Raw genomic sequence first — 20,247 nt, forward strand, 5'->3', positions numbered from 1 at the left:
GCACCGGATCTGGGTGCTGCCGCACCAAATCCGGCTGAGGCTGACACCTCGGGCCCGCATGTAAGAGAGAGAGAGGGGAGAGAGACTGACAGGGGACCCGGATGACAGAGGGAAGAGAAGGGCAGACGAGTGGGCCAGCACTGCCAGTGGAAGAAGGAGGAGAAGACCGACAACCTGGGCCCCACTTGTCAGCCAGAGAGGAGACGCCGACCCGTGGGCCATCTTTGTCAGCAATAGAAGGAAAGATGAGAGGAGGAGAGTTGTGTCGTGGCCCAGTTGGACCAGCCCAGCCGGCCTAGCGAGCCAGCCCAGCTCCGAGCCGTGCGCCGTAGCCCGCCTGCTGGACCGAGCCGGCCTGCAAGCTGCAGGCCGGAGCTGACCCGCGATTCGAGCAGACGGGCCTACCAGCCGAGCCAGCCCAACTCCCGAGGTGGCCTCCGAGCCACAGGCCGAGCTGAACGTATTCCCCGAGCCGAGCTGATGGGTCGCCCGAGCCGGCCTAAGAGCTTTCAGCCCGTTAACCAAGCCGAGCCTTTTTCTTTTCTTTTTTCTGAGCTGACACGCGGGCCTCATCTGTCAGTGGCACTGTGCGACTGACGTGTGGGCCCACTGACCATGGACCCCATCTTGACCCGTTGATAGTTGACCAGGTCAATGTTGACTTGGTCAATGCTGACATCAGCAGGGCCCACTGCTGACGTCAGCAGATCTGACCTTGGGATGACGGCATGCTGGCGTCAGCATGCCACATGGCACACTCCGGTGCCACATGTCACCCTGTTTATTTTCTTTTTCGATAATCATTTAATAATTTTAGAAAATGATTTAAGCTTAGAAAATTCATAATAAATTAACCGGACCTCCGAAAATTATGAAATAAATTTCATAATTCTTCTAGAATCATGATCTGCACGATAGAGTAGGAGTTGATGTGATTTGGATCTTTTTTTAATCCTTTTTGTGCAATTTTGCACTTTAGTCCCTCTGTTTATATGTAATTACGATTAGGGCTCAATTCCGAGAGTTCGACCAACGACCCCGACGACCACATGACCTAGGAGGAGTTCCCGGATGACTCAAAGGCCAGGAGAAGTTTGTGGACAACCCGAAGACCCCGGAGGACGACTCGGACGACCAGAAGCCCCGAAGACCCGGAAGACCGCGCCGAACTACCAGGTTCACGTCCATATATGAATTGCATACCCATTAGGCATTTGCTTGCTAGATTGCTGGTGCTTGCATGAGATATTGAAATGAGCCTGCATAGCCTACTTTATTAACTTGTACTCCTTGAAAACCTATCTACTTGATATGATATTCGAGATGCTTGCGTATATGTGTATGTGTGGGATATGGTGACATAGTCTTGGCGTGTGTGGAGATCCTTTTGAGGAGCTGGTGAATAGGACTTCTCACGGGGGGGCGAGTGAACTTAACTCGATCGTTGGATCGAGGGCTTGGGGTGTGTGTTGGCACACCATACGGAGCACCTCTGGCGGGTGCATTTGGGTTACCTCCGGGAACCCGAGTTGGTAGGGAGGAGTTGAGGGCTATACCTATGATGGGTGCCATCGGCGAACCGTTGCGATGGATACGCCTTGTGATGAAGATACTTGCCCCAGCGCCTAAGGTCGAGATGGAAAGCCCGGAGATGGAACTATGTCAAACGTGCACACCACTTACCCCTTATGGAAGCGGGTTCCAGCCATTTCTAGCAGTGCGGCATCAGAACTGTAGGAGGATAGGGTATCAGTGCTTGGGGAGGTGCAGTCACCGGAGGAAGAGGTGCTGACCTCACGTGATCCCGAGATGCCAATGGAGGGCGACATAGTTTCGGGGCGACCTGTTGCGATAGGACGCATCCAAATCCGGGAAAGCAGGATAATGTCATATCTGTTAGGAGGTTATGGTTGTGGGTTGTGTCCCAGCCGGGTCGCTCCCGACTTGCAACCCGAGTGGGTTCAGGTGTACATCCCCTACAGGGTGAAAACTATAAGTATAGCCGCATACTCGGTCATGTACAAATCTTGCCCGACACCCCGTCATAGAGTAGTGTTACTTATCTCTACCTCCCTCTAGTCTACTTTCCTGCATGGTCGGATGAGGGTGTGAGGAGTAGGAGTCCTCGCCTCGACGTGGTGGGTTTTGGAAGGTGTGTGTGTGGATCGGGAGTCCGCTGTGCCAGAATGGCCCGAGTCCGGAGGTGTTTGGATGAGATATACTTATGTTGCTGCATGTGCATAAGAAACCTTAGCTTTTCCTTGAACTATTTGTTATACTAGTATAGACCACCTCAAAGTTTGCATACGGATGGTGACGTGAACCTATCCCACTCTTTGGGGATAGTTTATTAGTGACAGCATCCGACTTGAAGCGTTTCTTCGACGAGGAAGGACGTTCGTGCTACGGCTCGTTCTACGCCGGAGTTGCCTGTGGAGAAGAAGGACGTTTCGTAAAGGATGGCCCAGAAGACTAGTTTCCGCTTTCACTTTCTGATTGTTTCTCTTTTAGTCCTAGGGGCTTGTACCCGAGAATCGTGTTACGATTTCTCGAATTATGTATTATTTAAACCTTTTAATGAATATAGTCGTTGTATGACTTTGAGATTTAATTGAAATGAGTTCTGTATGTGATAGATACTGATCTAGAGACTATCACGCCGATACAAGGAGTTAGATTTTCAATCTCGAAAACCTGGTTCGTTTCATTGTCCGTGTGGTAGTGTCGAGGCTAAACATGTTGTCCAACACAAAGCAGTGCAAGCGCGTGTTATAAGTGGAAACTACTATATATAACCGGCACTGGAAAAACATATTTCGAAACAAGATGCATAGTTTCAGTACACATGACATATACAAATGCTAATATAGGATTCGTCTGGTGAATCCTGGACAAGGTACACTGCAGCTTCTTGTGAAGATGTAGATGGGGAGATTGTCCTTGGTGCTATTAGACTTCTGTGTACGCTGTGACTCTGAGACTCTAGCCGATCAAGGCTCCGTGCTTACTAACATTGAATGTTCCCCCATAAATTTTTATGGGAATTTAAAAGTTCAAATGTATATGAGGTGATTTATGTAATTAACCTAAAAAAATCTGTAGATACAGAGCAAGTGAGTAAGTCTGTGAGAGAGAAAGTGAGTGAGACTCGGGTGCGTTTAGATCCTGAAATTTTTTTGACGAAATTTACTGTAGCAATTTTCAACCAAAGATTAGAAGTACTAAATATTATTTAATTATAAAACTAATTACACAGATGGACGAGAAATCGCAAGACTAATCTATTAAGCCTAATTAATCCGTTATTAGAGATTATTTACTGTAGCACGATATTGTCTAATTATGATCCAATTAGGTTTAAAAGATTCGTCTCGCAATTCCATTCGGAGGTTATGGAATAGGTTTTGTCAGTTATCCACATTTAATACTCCTAATTAGTGGTTAAATGTTCAAAATTACTGTAGCCTTGGAAATTTTTTGGGTATCTAAACACACCCGGATTGAGGACGACCTGAGCTGGCCAGGGCTAAGTCAAAGTCGTCCTTTACGTGATTATAATGACTGACCAAGTCAGTCGTCGCTTGCCCCGTTGCCCTTGAGAGAGAGAAGACGACGACCTAGGCTGGCCGGGGCAAAGTCACGGTCGTCGCTATTCCGTCCTAGAAATTTGTATAGATTCGATCAACTTTCATAGTATGTAAGTTATATATTATAAAAATATTTTTTGATGTATTGTAGAGGCGGGAACGTCATGTTTCATTATTAAAAAAAGATGAATCTAAAAATACAAGTTTTATATTTTTAAGCTTGATCGAAGTTAGAGAAATCTTTGATCAAAGTTAGATTGCCTGAAACCGAGATGTGAAGTTTTTCTATGATGGAGGGAGTATGTGATTGCAATGACTGCTCGAGTCAGTCGTCGCTTGCTCGGTTCCACTTGAGGCTGGAGCCCCTACCTATCGGAATTTAGAAGGACTAAATATTATTTAATTATAAAACTAATTATACGGATGGACGGGAAATCGCGAGACTAATCTATTAAGACTAATTAATCTGTTATTAGATATTATTTACTGTAGCACGACATTGTCTAATCGTTGTCCAATTAGATTTAAAAGATTTGTCTCGCAATTCCATCCGGAGGTTATGGAATAGATTTTATCAGTTATCCACATTTAATACTTCTAATTAGTGGTTAAATGTTCAAAATTACTGTAGCCATGAAAATTTTTTGGGTATCAAAACACACCCGGATTGAGGACGACCTGAGCTGGCCGGGGCTAAGTCAAAGTCGTCCTTTACGTGATTGCAATGCCTGACCCGTTGCCCTTGAGAGAGAGAAGACGACGACCTAGGCTGGCCGGGGCAAAGTCACGGTCGTCGCTATTCCGTCCGAGAAATTTGTATAGATTCGATCAACTTTCATAGTATGTAAGTTATATATTATAAAAATATTTTTTGATGTATTGTAGAGGCGGGAACGTCATGTTTCATTATTAAAAAAAGATGAATCTAAAAATACAAGTTTTATATTTTTAAGCTTGATCGAAGTTAGAGAAATCTTTGATCAAAGTTAGATTGCCTGAAACCGAGATGTGAAGTTTTTCTATGATGGAGGGAGTATGCGATTGCAATGACTGCTCGAGTCAGTCGTCGCTTGCTCGGTTCCACTGGAGGCTGGAGTCCCTACCTACCCGAATTTAGAAGGACTAAATATTATTTAATTATAAAACTAATTATATGGATAGACGGGAAATCACAAGACTAATCTATTAAGCCTAATTAATCCATTATTAGAGATTATTTACTGTAGCACGACATTATCTAATCATGATCCAATTAGATTTAAAAGATTTGTCTCGCAATTCTATCCGGGGGTTATGGAATAGGTTTTATCAGTTATCCACATTTAATACTTTTAATTAGTGGTTAAATATTCGAAATCACTGTAGCCATGAAAATTTTTGGGTATCTAAACACACCCGGATTGAGGACGACCTGAGCTGGCCGGGGCTAAGGGCATGTACAACCCACAGACGGCTTGCTGTCTATAAGTCTCTAGAAAACAGCATACAGACGACAGTGCAGACGACTTATACAGTGGGCTGTCTATTAGCGCGTCTATTAGGTAATTAATGTATACATTGGCACCCGAAACATAATGGATCAATCATGCAATAGATTATTGTGTACTATTTTGTTGCCTAAAAAACAGAGGACTGAATATTGTGTATTCACGTTGAATCAAACGTGATGGATGAATCAAATAAAATGAATTGCACCGTGCATATGAGATAGAAAAGCACCAACGTCACTCTAGAAATAAACAGATCCCTGCAACGTCACTCTATGAAACGTCACTCTAGACTTTCCAATTCAATCATCGGACCACAAGATCAGTATGAATTTCGACTGAAATACAATCATCTGACCCTGTGAAATTAAGACCAGAGGATCAGGATGAATTCAACAAGAACAGCCATGGTTGATAATACTGAATTGCACCATTCATGCTTTAACTTATCAATGGAAAATAAGATTTCATAGTAGTAGTAGCTCTCCAAGAATCCATCAGCAGCAGAAGTCTAAACCTCTGATTAGCAGATATCCTTGTGTACTCAACCTGCAGGGCATTGGCTCGAGCAAATCACTGCATCTCAAGATCTTGTTGCAAAAAAGGCCAGTGATTTGGAACAAAACATCAACGGTGCACACAAAATTTGGCATTGCATCTCTACAACCTGAAGAATAGCACTAGAACAAATAGGTAAGCAATCAGGAGCGTGCGAGCCTACTGAAGGAGAGCTCAGATTTAGAGTTGAGGACAATGAAACACTCAAACAAAGTAGATTATTTATGAAGCTATATTTATCGAATTTAAGTATGTAGGATCTTGATTGGGAACTATTTCTGAAGCCTAGAAGCAAAAAAATTACAGCGCCAGATCCATTCTGAAGCCTAGAAGCATAGCTGCAAATCATTGCGGCGAACAAGGGGTGGGATCAGGACGCCTCACCCTTGGCGCGCCTCCGTGGCCTGCATTGCGCAAGAATCCTAGCTTTGGATTCGCGACGGACGACGAGGAGAGAAGAAAGGTCGTGCGGATGGTGGCACAACATCGAAGAGGCGCGGCCGCCGGAGCCGCGGCAGCCATCGCCCCCGCGGTATGCGCCCGCCGGAGCCGTAGCGCCCTCGGCACACGCTTTGCCGGAGCCGGTGGCGCAACATCTGAGAGGTAAGCAGGGGATGAAAGATGGCAGAGACAGATAGAATGACGCGCGTGGGAAAATCACGGCGGGAGCATAGGATCGACGCTGTCGTCGCCTTCTCGCATCGATATTGTACAACGCGTCGCAAGCCGTCTGCATTCGCTCGGGGAACGGGCCGAAGCCGTCGTCTGGGGAGACGACGGCAAGGGAGCGTTGCGGGAAAAACCGGAGTTAATGAGCCTCGCTAATCGCAATTAACCGGATAAAGACGACGCATTCATTGGCGTTGTACATGCCCTAAGTCAAAGTCGTCCTTCACGTGATTGCAATGACTGACCAGGTCAGTCGTCGCTTGCACCGTTGCCCTTGAGAGAGAGAAGACGACGACCTAGGCTGGCCGGGGCAAAGTCACGGTCGTCGCTATTCCGTCCGAGAAATTTGTATAGATTCGATCAACTTTCATAGTATGTAAGTTATATATTATAAAAATATTTTTTGATGTATTGTAGAGGCGGGAACGTCATGTTTCATTATTAAAAAAAGATGAATCTAAAAATACAAGTTTTATATTTTTAAGCTTGATCGAAGTTAGAGAAATCTTTGATCAAAGTTAGATTGCCTGAAACCGAGATGTGAAGTTTTTCTATGATGGAGGGAGTATGCGATTGCAATGACTGCTCGAGTCAGTCGTCGCTTGCTCGGTTCCACTGGAGGCTGGAGTCCCTACCTACCCGAATTTAGAAGGACTAAATATTATTTAATTATAAAACTAATTATATGGATAGACGGGAAATCACAAGACTAATCTATTAAGCCTAATTAATCCATTATTAGAGATTATTTACTGTAGCACGACATTATCTAATCATGATCCAATTAGATTTAAAAGATTTGTCTCGCAATTCTATCCGGGGGTTATGGAATAGGTTTTATCAGTTATCCACATTTAATACTTTTAATTAGTGGTTAAATATTCGAAATCACTGTAGCCATGAAAATTTTTGGGTATCTAAACACACCCGGATTGAGGACGACCTGAGCTGGCCGGGGCTAAGTCAAAGTCGTCCTTCACGTGATTGCAATGACTGACCAGGTCAGTCGTCGCTTGCACCGTTGCCCTTGAGAGAGAGAAGACGACGACCTAGGCTGGCCGGGGCAAAGTCACGGTCGTCGCTATTCCGTCCTAGATATTTGTATAGATTCGATCAACTTTCATAGTATGTAAGTTATATATTATAAAAATATTTTTTGATGTATTGTAGAGGCGGGAACGTCATGTTTCATTATTAAAAAAAGATGAATCTAAAAATACAAGTTTTATATTTTTAAGCTTGATCAAAGTTAGAGAAATCTTTGATCAAAGTTATATTGCCTGAAACCGAGATGTGAAGTTTTTCTATGATGGAGGGAGTATGCGATTGCAATGACTGCTCGAGTCAGTCGTCGCTTGCTCGGTTCCACTGGAGGCTGGAGCCCCTACCTACCGGATGGCCTATAAAGGTCATCGCCGCGCGCTTGGACAGAGCACAGGAGAGCTAGCACATCCTTCCCGTCACAAAACCACAAAACTCTAACATCGCTCAGATGTCGCCGGACATATCCGTGTCGGCAGCGGCGACCCTTAGTCTTGCCAAGACTATCCTCGACTTGGTAATTTTACTGTACAGTAAAATTACTCCACCTCCCAATGAGACCGACTTGAACAACGACCTCAACTTCATCAAGGATGAGTTCATGATGATGAGAGCTTACCTGGCGGACGCGGCCAAGGCTAGTGCCTATCGGACGGAAGCTGCCAGGGCTTGGATAATGCAGGTCCGTAACCTCGCCTACGACGTGGAGGACTACTTCCAGGAGTTCGTTCTCCACCTGCGGACTACGAAGAAGCCGCAGAACCCGCGGAAGCAGAGGAATACAGTGGTTGACCAGATACGTGGGCTCAAAGGAAGGATTTGTGAAACCAATCAGAGATATAAGGACTCTTTCCCCGCATTAGCTACTGGTGGCGTAGCCCGCGATCTTCCACAGAAGGTGAAAATGTTATCAATGACTCTTTTTTTTTACGAAAATCAATCATTTTGTCTATTTGACTACTGTTGACGCAAATCTCGGTCAACACACGAATGCACTAGATCGTGCAGCGTGAGAAAGAGCTCGATGCAGCTCTTCCTGCATGGAGCGGTCAGACCAGTCTTATAGACCGGTCCGACGAACGCGAACCCGGGAGGGACTCATCAGGGTAGGCGCACGTAGGATTGTTCTAGGATCGGCAGGCCACCTAGAACGCCTTCAAATGTCGCGGAGACGAATGAAGAACAGCAGAGGGGGTTGGAAAAGCTAGGGTTTGGAGAAGAAGATAAAAAGTAGAGTTTGTATTGATTTTGTTCGATTGATACCCTCAATCGACCGTGACCCTTTATATTTATAGGGTGGGGTGGACTTATCCCGCAAAGAATCCCTATTAGAGATCTAGATCTACAAAAAAAACCTTATTTGACTCGGACTCCTCTTTAGACCGATCAGACCGGTCGGGCCTACCGGTCAGACTGGTCGGTCCCTGCCGGACGAGCCACAGTGCCTCGACCGGTCAGACCGCTCGGTCAGACCGGTTGGTGCCAATTTTGGCTGTCAACATATGCCCCCCTGTTTTTTAGTAAAACTTGCTTGCCAAAAAAAAATTTTTCTGAGCCAAAATTGTCTAAGGGCGATGATTAATATTACATCGGCCGTTTTTTTGCGATAAACAATTATCGGCCATGTCTTGCTCAAGTCGATGTTGAAACAACTTGCTTAGGCCGCCACACCATCTTCGTCGTTGTTGACGTCTTTGGCACAGCCTCCACTTGTCGCTCCATTGCCTCCTTCTTGCGCATACGTTGCACCCTTCGCTTCTGAGTATGAGATAAGCCTGAGGGACACCACCTCGGCTGTAAATACTTTGAATCTTGCTCTTTGCTCTTCTCATTCTCCTTACTGCAATCAACATCTTGCTTGACCGGATTATCGCTTGTAACAATCGGTCTTTGTGGTAATACATGATTTGGATACATAGGAGGATACTGAATATAATATGATTGCATATGCATCCTACTATAATCCATAGGTGTATAAAAGTAAGGATACCAGCAACACCATGGAGCAATCGGTCCACTAGATGAAGTATAATTACCTTGACTCGATAGCTTTTGATGTTTTGACGATGATCCCGTATCCTTGACTTTGCTTGGTCGCCCCTTCTGTTTCTGAGCACTCCCTTCCTTCTCGTATTTGGCCAAGAGTTCCGTAAAACTCGGCCTTGTCTTGATTTTGGAGGAGTTCCTAGATTTTCTGGACGCACCGTTCAGAATGGTCCCTTGACCGGTCAGACCGGTCGAACCGGTCGAACCGCCGCTGTGGCCGGTCAGACCAGTCGACTTGTTGTCGGCCTTCATTTTCTAGTCTTGCCCCCCCCCCCCCGAGTGTTTTTGCGCCTTCAGGGGTCTTCAATGTCATCTTCTTTTCGGGGTCTTTCATCACCAATGACTACATTTTTCCCTTTAGTTGATTCGGCTTGACTTGGCCGAACTAGCACTTTAGGGTTATTCAATTCCAACATATGCGCTGGGAAAGGATTCTGATCAATTTGCATATTAGGAATAACCAATCGTCCTTCATTAATGGCCGATTGAATTTGTCTACATAACACATTGCAATCATTAGTGGCATGCGAGAAAGTATTATGAAGTTTGCAATATGCTCGCCGCTTCAATTCTTCAAGCGGCGGTAAAGTATGTGACATCTTGACGTATCCAATCCTATATAACTCATCAAATATCCTTTCGCACTTGGATACATCAAAAGTAAATTTTTCATCCTGGCGATTTTTGTGAATCGGCTTAAGAGCAGAACAAGTAAATGGTTTGGCTTGAGATGACCAAACAAACTCAGCAGCATATACATCTTTAGACTCATCGTCCGAACAATCTGAATTGCATTCTAAAGTATGCACACTAGAACGATGATGTCTATGAAACTCTTGAGGCTCTTTGCTTCGGCTTTCTACAGCCAAAGCTCTTTGATGCACCTGAGTAACAGTAAAGAAATCATAGCCCTCTAATCTTTCTTTGATGTGAGAGCGTAAGCCATTAAAAGCCAAATTAGCAAGATCTTTTTCTGCAATATTCACACTAAAGCATCGGTTTTTTTATCGCGGAATCATCTTGTGTAATCATTGACAGATTCATCACGCAATTGTCTAACCGATGTCAAGTGAGACAATTTAAGCTCATCATGCCCACAGAAAAAGTGCTCATGGAACTTCTGCTCTAATTGTTCCCATGAGCCAATAGAATTAGGTGCCAAAGATGAAAACCATGAGAAAGCGGTTCCAGTTAGAGATAAAGAAAATAAACGCACTCTCAATTCGTTTATTGAACCAGCTTCTCCTAATTGGGCAAGATACTGACTAATATGCTCAAAAGTACTTCTAGTATCTTCCCCACTGAATTTAACAAACTCGGGCAACCTAAAACCAGCAGGGTATGCAACCGAATCAAATGAAGTAGGATACGGCTTTTGGTATGTGCGGGTTTTACTTCTAATATCCACTCCAAAACTTTCTCTAAGCAGATTAGCCAAATCATTCTTATAATCATTAAGCATTTTATCAAAATTACTCGAAGAATTTGGCTGTGTGGATGTAGATACCTCTCGCTGGTTTGAAACAAACTGACCGGATGGACCGGTCGGACTGGTTGGGGGGAACCGGTCTGACCGGTCTCTGTCGGTTCTGCCACCGCTGCACATATCAGTCGAACATCTCGTCGGAGATAGGACCGATGTGTGGCACTGAGTTCCTGGAGATTTCTGGTGGTGTGTACTGAACAATCTCATTCGTTCGGCTGATGTTGGCCGAACCAGGAATACTCATAATAGGATCAGTGTACGTGGGTGTAACAGTTTTACCACTGAAATAATTCATCGGCATCCCATATTGAGGTTGACTCGTAGGAGATGCTGCCGATGATTGAGGAACATAAAATTCAGAAGTAGAAACAGATGGAGGTTCATCGGCTGCTTCTGGTTTCTTGCCAGCCGATTCCCTTTCCTTAGAGCTAAGCCAATTAACCCAATAAACATCACGCTCAACTAGCAATTTCTGAATCTGTTCCATAGTAACACCAGGAGGTGGAGCAGTTACAGCAGGTGTTACCTCAATAGATGCATCTGTGGAGGCAGAAGCGAAGTCGATCTCCTTGATCTTGGTGACTTTGCCGCGTCGATCGACCTTGATGCTCGCAAGCGCCACTTGTAAATCTTCTTCATCGCGCTTCTTCTTGCGTTCCTCCAGCAGCAGGCGGATGTCCTTAGGAAGATGCTCGTATGAAGGGATGATATTCTCCTTGTCGATTTCTGTGTTGGAGCCCATCTTCTTCAGGGTAGATTAGATCGGTTTTGATAACCAAGATCTTTCTCCTCAGCGGAGTCGCCAAAAAGTATGTTGACGCAAATCTCAGTCAACACACGAATGCACTAGTTTGTGCAGCGCGAGAAAGAGCTCGATGCAGCTCTTCCTGCGTGGAGCGGTCAGACCAGTCTATAGGACCGGTCAGACCGGTCGCCGGTGAGAATCGGCGACAGCCGACGAACGCGAACCCGGGAGGGACCCCGTCAGGGTAGGCACACGTAGGATTGTTCTAGTATCGGCAAGTCACCTAGAACGCCTTCAAACATCGCGGAGACGAAGGAAGAACAGCAGAGGGGGTTGGAAAAGCTAGGGTTTGGAGAAGAGGATAAAAAGTAGAGTTTGTATTGATTTTGTTCGATTGATACCCTCAATTGGTCGTGACCCTTTATATTTATAGGGTGGGGTGGACTTATCCCGCAAGTAATCCCTATTACATATCTAGATCTACAAAAAACCTTATTTGACTCGGACTCCTCTTTAGACCGGTCAGACCGGTCGGTCCCTGCCGGACAAGCCACAGTGCCTCGACCGGTCAGACCGCTCGGTCAGACCGGTCAGACCGGTTGGTGCCAATTTTGGCTGTCAACAACTACATTTATAAATAATATAATACTTCCCTCCATTTTTAAATCGTTGTCACGTTGATTTTTTGTGTTATATTTTACTATTTATCTTCTTCAAAGTATTAGTTTAAATATATAAAATTATAGGCTGTGTTTTAATTTTATCTAGCGATAAAATAAATCATAAAATATAAGATAATTTTTTTAAAAAAATAATAAGACAAAAGGTCAATCATAACTAAAAGTCAACGATAACAATTTAAAAACTGAGGGAGTAATAATCCATATTTATGATAACGTATGCATGTGTAATATCCACATATATAAAGAAATATATATTTCATCATTCATCTATTGATACTAATTTGGCACCACAAATGCTGATAACTTTGTTTATAGAAGATTCAAAAGCTTGAAATTATTTCTTTTGGCGTGCAGGTAGTAAGTGGAAATAAAGCAGTAGAGCCGCAATACAATTTAGTGTACTAATAAGTTTGGTTTTGTGTCATAAAGAAATATGCACCTACAAGAGGATCGGTCTGTTGAGCTCACCAGGAAATAATTAAACAATTCTTGTAATATATTCCCTCCAATGCTCACATTGATGCTTATTATTGATACACATGATTGAATTTCATAAACTTTAATCTCTGTTACACCTAATTGTAAAAGTTCTTTCACATGAAAATGATATGAATCAGAAACCTTGTCGTGGAAAATACTTTCAACTCCTTATATTTTCAAAAATTTTAAACAACGCACAAGAATCAGAAGCACTTTTGAGAAATAGAATTTCCTAAACTAGTACAATAAGTGTAGTCTCTCAGATCCGCAATTATAAATATATAAAAAAGTAAAACAATAGTGCATGTTTGATGTCCATGGTCTAATCCTAATAATTCTCAGAAAATTTCTGCTGACAACGGTCCATGCAAAAACAACTCCACTGTAAAAATTGAATTCGTTTTTTGTCAACAATTCCACTGTAAACAACATTTGTGGTCTAATCCTAATGATTGCTGATTTGCACACAACACATAATTTGCTGGAAAATTAATACCATGCAGTAAGTCCACTGCCGATATATATACATCGTATTCATTGTGTCACTCATTACTGAAATACATCACGTAGTATATAACTACTTATTACTCTACCCAGAAATATACACGTTTCTAGGTTTGATCAAAATCAAACATTCCCCGGTTTGAATATTAATAACAAAAAATGTTAAGACTGACAATATAAAAATGGTGTTGCTTGATTCATCTGGAAATCAACAATCATATTACATGAGAGAGAGAGAGTACCAACATCTTGATTTGCATTCGGACCTAGATATTCCTAGTAATATTTACCAATGGTAGGTGCTCCCATTGTATGCCTCAATTGCTGCTACTATGTCCGTCATATTGCAATCCAATACTAGGTACTATAAAAGATTATTACTACAAATAAAAGGGGCTAGCTAAAGACATGTACTATCCATTATTTTTACCTTGACAAACATGTCATTTCTTCTCACTTCGGCTCGTATATTTTGCAGTTGATTGTTACCATGGATGCCCTGCTCGTTGGGAGAGAGACTGAAAAGTCTCATATCATCCAAATTGTTAACAAAGATGATAAACGGCGTCAAATAATTCCCATATGGGGAATGTGTGGTCTCGGGAAAACTGCTCTTGCCCAAAGCATCTGCCAACAACGAGATATTATCAGCAAGTTTAAAATGTGTGCTGGGATCACCTTATCTCATCCTCTCATGGTAGACGAGGTCATCAGAAGTTTAATTTATCAGTTACGAAATGAAGAATGGACATATAAAGAAACCTTGAAAAAGATGGAACATGAAGATTTAATTGAAGAGTTGAACAAGCTCCTACACAAAGAGAAGCATCTCATTGTACTTGACAATGTATCGTCAATTGATAATTGGAAAGGCTTAATAAAACTTTTTCCAGATGAGCTTACTGCAAGTCGAATCATAGTCACAACAAGAGAAAAGACTGTTGCTGAACATTGTTCCAGAGAGAACATGTACAAGCTTGAAGCTATGAAAGATGATGACGCACTTGAACTCTTCATGAACAAGGTGAATACATAAATATAACATCCATTTCTTTTCATTTTAAATATTTATTATATATATGTGGTTCTGTCACACTCACACCCAAATGAATACAGACCATCATCATCATCCGGCATGCTTCTCTATTCACTGCAAAACTTGCGTTACTATGCACCAATTAATCGATAACAATAAAATGAAGTCATTAAGAAATTGTTTCAATAACTTTGGTTACATTTTAAAATAAAGGTATTCTGGGAAACAAGTTCCCGAAAACTTTTTGCAAAATTTTCTAGAAATAAAAAGATGACAGAGGACAAGGTTTCTAAAAAATGGTGCCCCAAGCTTTTTGCTGTCGGAGTAGGTTCTTGATTTGCCTGGTACTTTAGCATGGAATTGACATGGGGCCCAATATACATTATGTCTGAACAACAACAATGCAGCAAATTCGTATCACGAAATAGAGCTTTGCTATGCGTCTGACTGTTCGGTACAACTTGAGTACGACTAAGTTAATCCAACCAATCACAGCAATTGATATATCACCGGTGGGGCTGGGCAAAGATCCACAATACAGTCATATGAATAGGAAATAGCTGTATGGATAGTCACACATAACTGTCATATGAATAGTTACTCCATAAAATAAAGCGTACACAGTCACGCATGAATTGTCATTCTCCACAAAATGTTATATGGAATGAGAATTATAAATAAAGCATTCACATGGTTCGAAGAAATTTAAAACAGGCCAATCTACACATATATCATTGAAAGTGAGTGTTAATTTAGAATCATCTCAGTACAGGGCAAGCGCTTCTGACTTCAAGAGTTTTAGGGTGAAGCGACTACTTTGTGCCCCATTTTAGTCCTAGACAAACTCCTTTGAAGATTAGAACATGAGAGGGTGGGTGTTATTTTCGTCAAAAAATTAGAAAGATAATCAAATAAATCTTCTTCTCTTAGAAAGTCATTAACAAACTGTTGCAATCTCAAATGAAATCTACAATTCTATAGAAGTTATCCGTTCTGTTGACATTGTCAAATGAAATCTACAGCTCTAGGAAGTGCTGCTACAGCAATCAACTGTTTTGTAATTGAATAGTGTAACCATACCAAGTTCCAATTATATATTTTTTTTATTTTGACAAAACCAACATGACATTGAATGTAGGTAAATATGAAAGCAGAACATTTTGATGGGCAACCACAATTATTCAATCAAGCTAGAAGCATCGTCCTCAAGTGCAGGGGGGTTCCCCTTGCAATATCCACAATAGGCAGCTTCTTGGCCACCAGGCCTAGAACAGTTCAAGAATGGGCAAATTTTACCGAGAATTTCCATTCCGAGCTGGACAGGAATTCAAGTCTCAAAATATTGAAAACATCTCTGACGTCCCACTGCGAGGAATTACCCTATCATCTCAAGTTATGCTTTTTGTATTTGTCTATTTTCTGTGAAGATCAGAACATGATCAGGAGGAAATGTTTGATAAGGCGGTGGATTGCGGAGGGTTACCTCGGTGACACAAACGCAGAAGAGAATGGTGAGGTTTACTTGGCTGATTTTATAAACAAGGGCATCATCCTGCCATCGCCACCGGTGTATGTTGGTGGTGTGGCAACTATAAGGTACTGCCGTGTCCACAGTCTTCTCCGCGAAATCAGTTTGGCACAGTCAATGGAGGAAAAGTTTTGCTTTGTGCTGGGCAGCCGTTCCAGCAGCTCACAGACCTGTCATAATGTACGACACCTTAGCATAAGTAGCAGCTGGAGGAGGGACGCAAATAATCTGAGCGCCATAGGGGACATATCGTGTGTACGGTCATTGACTGTTTGTGGGAAGTGGGAACCAGCCCTCGAATTATTAGAAAAGATGAGGATGCTTCGAGTGCTAGATCTGGCAGGTACAGGTGAGCTACTACGGGATCATCACATTGAGCCACATTTGGACAAGCTTATTCACCTCAAATATCTCTCCCTCCGAGGATGTCGTAACATTTTTTGGCTCACACATTCACTGGACAACCTATGGGACCTCCAGACGCTGGATGTTAGGGGTACATCCATGATCATACTGCCACAGACAATTGTCAACCTAGAGAAGCTTCAATATCTTCGTGCTGGTCAAATACCAAAGGATGAGAAAACTACAGATTGCATGGGCTCAGCAGCTCCAAAAACAAACAAAAGACTTACCTTGGGTGGGGTGATGAAAGGTGTGATCATAAATTCATTCCGGTCAGAGCCAAAGGATAGCGGTGAAGCCAGCAAGAGAGACACATTCAATAAGACATTCTTTTATGATGGCCATCTTCTGTACCCGACGCGGGATAAGCACGGTATTGAAGTTCCCAATGGGACACGGAAGCTAAACTCCTTGGAAACACTCGGTGTCATAGATATCGGAGCTAGGGAAGACAGCTCGGAGGAGCTTAGGAAACTCACCAAGCTACGCAAGTTGGGAGTGACCGGTCTCAATAGGGAGAACAGCCAGCAGTTCTTCTCAGCCATTGCCATGCTCACCCTCCTCCAATCTCTGTCAATTCGGTCAGAAGGAAAACCAGGTTTGCAGAACTGTTTGGATGGCAAATCCTCATCGCCTCCAACATACATTCGAAGCCTCAAGCTGTACGGAAATCTTATCACGCTGCCATCATGGATCTTACACCTTCAGAATCTTACAAAGTTGAAGCTCAGGAGCACCAGACTGGGGCCTGACGCTGTATATGTCCTTGAGAGACTACCGCGTCTTGCCATTCTGCGGCTCCTATCAAACTCAATTGAAGGGAAAGACCTCCGCTTCCATTTCCAGCATGGGAGCTTCCGAAGCCTTGTGTTGCTGCAGTTTGATGGATTACCCTACCTTCAGTCAATAAAGTTTGAACAAGGTGCGACCCCTAACCTTGAGTTACTACAAGTAGAGAATTGCACCGATATTGAGAAGCATGGGTGCTCTGGGCTGTCTTATCTGCCAAGCCTCAAAGAACTTTGGCTCAAGGCCGGCAGCGATAGTTTCATGCACGATTTACAGATGCAACTGGAGCGTAATCCAAATCGATCAATCTTGAAGGTAAATTAAGCTCCAGGGTCAACGGCTCAAGGTCGTCACTGCACCGCCTGTATAATATATCATGTGTATTTCCATTATTCCAATTGTACGTTTTTATTCTACTTTCTTTTATTTCCCCTTGATGTACGATTGCTATATTCCCTTTTATGTATGCTGTATTTTTTTCTTATTTTCCTTTATTTCCCCTTTGATGTATGATTTATCATACCTCTTCATGTATGATTTTTCTTATCTTTTCTATTTACCCCTTGTATTGATAATAAAAAGAGGCATTACCCTTTCATTTAGCATTGTACTTTTATTTCACACTACAAGAGATCTGACATTTCATGACAATTCATTTCTGTCACAAAACCACAAAAATAAGTCATATGCTAAAATTTGTGACAATCTGGTGACGAACGATTCTTTGTCATAGAATGTGCGTGTTAAAAGATATTTTGTGACTTTGTGTTGTGTTTTCTTCACAGTTTATTTGTGGCGATCCTTTCTTTTCCATTGTCTTATGACATTTGATTTTTATCATTAGTTGACATCAGAACATCACAAAATCCTACAATAATATGAAATGGGCTGGCCTGTTTAATAATTATATTTGAGTCTTTTTATTATCCAGACATGGTTTGTTCCTATTATGGGCCAATTGAAATTATCATATGAGCTAACCCAATTCCTTTATGGGCCAACACATTTTCTTCATGGAGCTCAAACGTAAGTTGTGGGCTTAAATATAATAGCCCAATTCTATTACAGGGCAAACACTGCATACTAAAACCCAACATATATTACATAATATTCAGCCCATGTATTCCATTTTATTGAACATTAATTAAACCCATAAAATCCTGCCCACACAGGGCAACAAATACAAATAGCAAATGTTGCAATAAACTGTCAGCTCTTTAATAAGTCCATATTTAACATTTAATTCATATTTTTAAATCACGAAGGGGATTGAATTTTTGAAAAAAAAAATTGTGCAAACGTACATCTTATACATCTCTAAACATATAAAGTTTGTATATATGTTTTGATATGATGACACTTGGGTAAGTTCAAATTTTAGATAGCATTTGACTCGAAATCTCATAAGTCATACGTGGATTACTAAAATTTGTACATATTTTGGTTCTGAAAAATTCAAAGAGAATACCAAAAACTCAAGAGATTGGTGTTCCGTTGGAAAAGGCTCACACCAAAATCTACTTCAAAATTCAAAATATTTTTGGAGGTACAAAAAGAAAAATATCAGTTTTCATTTTTTTTATTACACTACAAATATGAGGATTTTAGAACTCAAATTTGGTTTACACATGTAGTATTGCCTTCAAATACTTGTGTCATTTTTGTTGAATTTTTTAAAAAAATGGTCCATGTAACACTAAAAAGAAGAATCAATATAAACTAATGAAAGGCGCTTTCTATAGACTGAATATGTATTCTGCGAGACAGAATATACGTTTTCTTTTCATGAAACACAAGCAATGAAAGGGTAGTTTGAAAATACGTTTTCAATGTTATTAGATTTATTGGACTGAGCATGGGCTTAATTGGCACGGCCTGACAGAGGCCCGCTATGTCATAGGCTAGTTTTTGCAATTTTCAGAATTTAGATGGGCCATGCTCGCATAAGCCCAGGTGGGTTGCTGAAGAAAGAAGACAAGGGAAGCGGGCTAACTAGGCCAAATGGGTTATGTTGGTCTGTTTTCTGCCCTTTTTTTTCCAGTTTTCGTATTCTCTAACCGGGCCAAGCCCAATTAACAGAGTTAATTTCAAATGATTTCACCCTCTTACCTAAATTTTTTTGACTCGGCCTGGAGACGAATCTCATGAGCCTAATTAAGACCTAATTAATCCATCATTAGCGGATGAGTTACTGTAGCATTACTGTTGCAAATTATGAATTAAGTAGGCTTATTAGATTCGTCTCGCGATTTACAGCCCATCTATGTAATTGGTTTTTTTACCCACATTTAATACTTCATGCATGTGTCCAAACATTCGATGTGATATTTTTGGGAAAAGTTTTTGGAATCTAAATAGGGCCTTTCTAAATTTTGACATGAAAATTTCTATGAAGATTTTGGCATAAAAATATTTTTCCTGTTCATAGGAATTTATCTTTTTAATTAAAAGAAAACACATATATCTCTTCCAATTTTTAACTTTAGTATACAAATAATAAACATTCGGCGGTGAGTGGTTTTCATTAGTGTCCATTTTAGTTATGACATTAGTAGTTTTGAAATATAGTTATGAACCTTTTGGTTGTGGTAAGTTTTTATGTTTTTTTACTCAAAATCAATAGTTCTGTTAACATTGAAAAAAATTAGTGACGAAAGTCTAAAACTATGACAATTTCCCATTGTCATTAAATTGTGATGCATAAGTTATCCTAACATGACGCTCCATGTTCGTCACAATATGAAATTGGTATAATTTGTGATGAATTCTAGGTAGTTTTTGTGACGCACGTCTAATATTCGTTAATAAATTGAATTGGTCGTCATAAACAGAGTAAGCTAGTGATATTTGATGAATTGTCACTCTGAAATCGTCGTAGAATGTCATATTTCTTGTAGTGGCTTTTGATCCTTTCTTTCCGTTGCCTTCCTACACCTCGTGGAGTGTACTCCAATCAACATTTCGTGCATTTGGTCCTACTTCCTCAACAGGTTCTGAATGAGGTAAGGCTCCATCAACATTTCCAGGAGCTTCTACGAGTGCTACACTAAGTTCAGGCTCCCCATCGAGCCTAGTAAAATCGATGCACATAAAAAAAAACAATCAGATGGGGATGTACAACCAGTATCGTACGCATTCGAGTTAGATAGCCTACAGCATCACAACAACAACGAGAAGGAAGAAATGGATTACCTAGGGACAAG

The 20,247-nt window shown here is 41.7% G+C and overlaps 1 protein-coding gene across 1 annotated transcript; it reads left to right on the plus strand.

The window, feature by feature from the left end:
- Positions 1 to 7,735: 7,735 nt before the first annotated feature.
- Positions 7,736 to 17,654, plus strand: LOC120676824 (disease resistance protein RPM1-like). Its single transcript, XM_039958143.1, has 3 exons — positions 7,736 to 8,240; positions 13,765 to 14,310; positions 15,461 to 17,654. The coding sequence occupies exons 1-3, from the start codon at positions 7,794 to 7,796 to the stop codon at positions 17,366 to 17,368; spliced, it is 2,901 nt and encodes a 966-aa protein (XP_039814077.1). The 5' UTR covers positions 7,736 to 7,793; the 3' UTR covers positions 17,369 to 17,654.
- Positions 17,655 to 20,247: the final 2,593 nt, after the last annotated feature.

The sequence above is a fragment of the Panicum virgatum genome, chromosome 5N (genome assembly GCF_016808335.1).
Source record: "Panicum virgatum strain AP13 chromosome 5N, P.virgatum_v5, whole genome shotgun sequence".
In the NCBI taxonomy this organism is placed as follows: Eukaryota; Viridiplantae; Streptophyta; class Magnoliopsida; order Poales; family Poaceae; genus Panicum; species Panicum virgatum.

Coding starts and splice junctions, on each gene's coding strand:
- LOC120676824 (XM_039958143.1), top strand. CDS start 7,794: ATGTCGCCGGACATATCCGTGTCGGCAGCGGCGACCCTTAGTCTTGCC. Junction 8,241..13,764: donor CCCGCGATCTTCCACAGAAG/GTGAAAATGTTA, acceptor TATATTTTGCAG/TTGATTGTTACCATGGATGC. Junction 14,311..15,460: donor TTGAACTCTTCATGAACAAG/GTGAATACATAA, acceptor CATTGAATGTAG/GTAAATATGAAAGCAGAACA.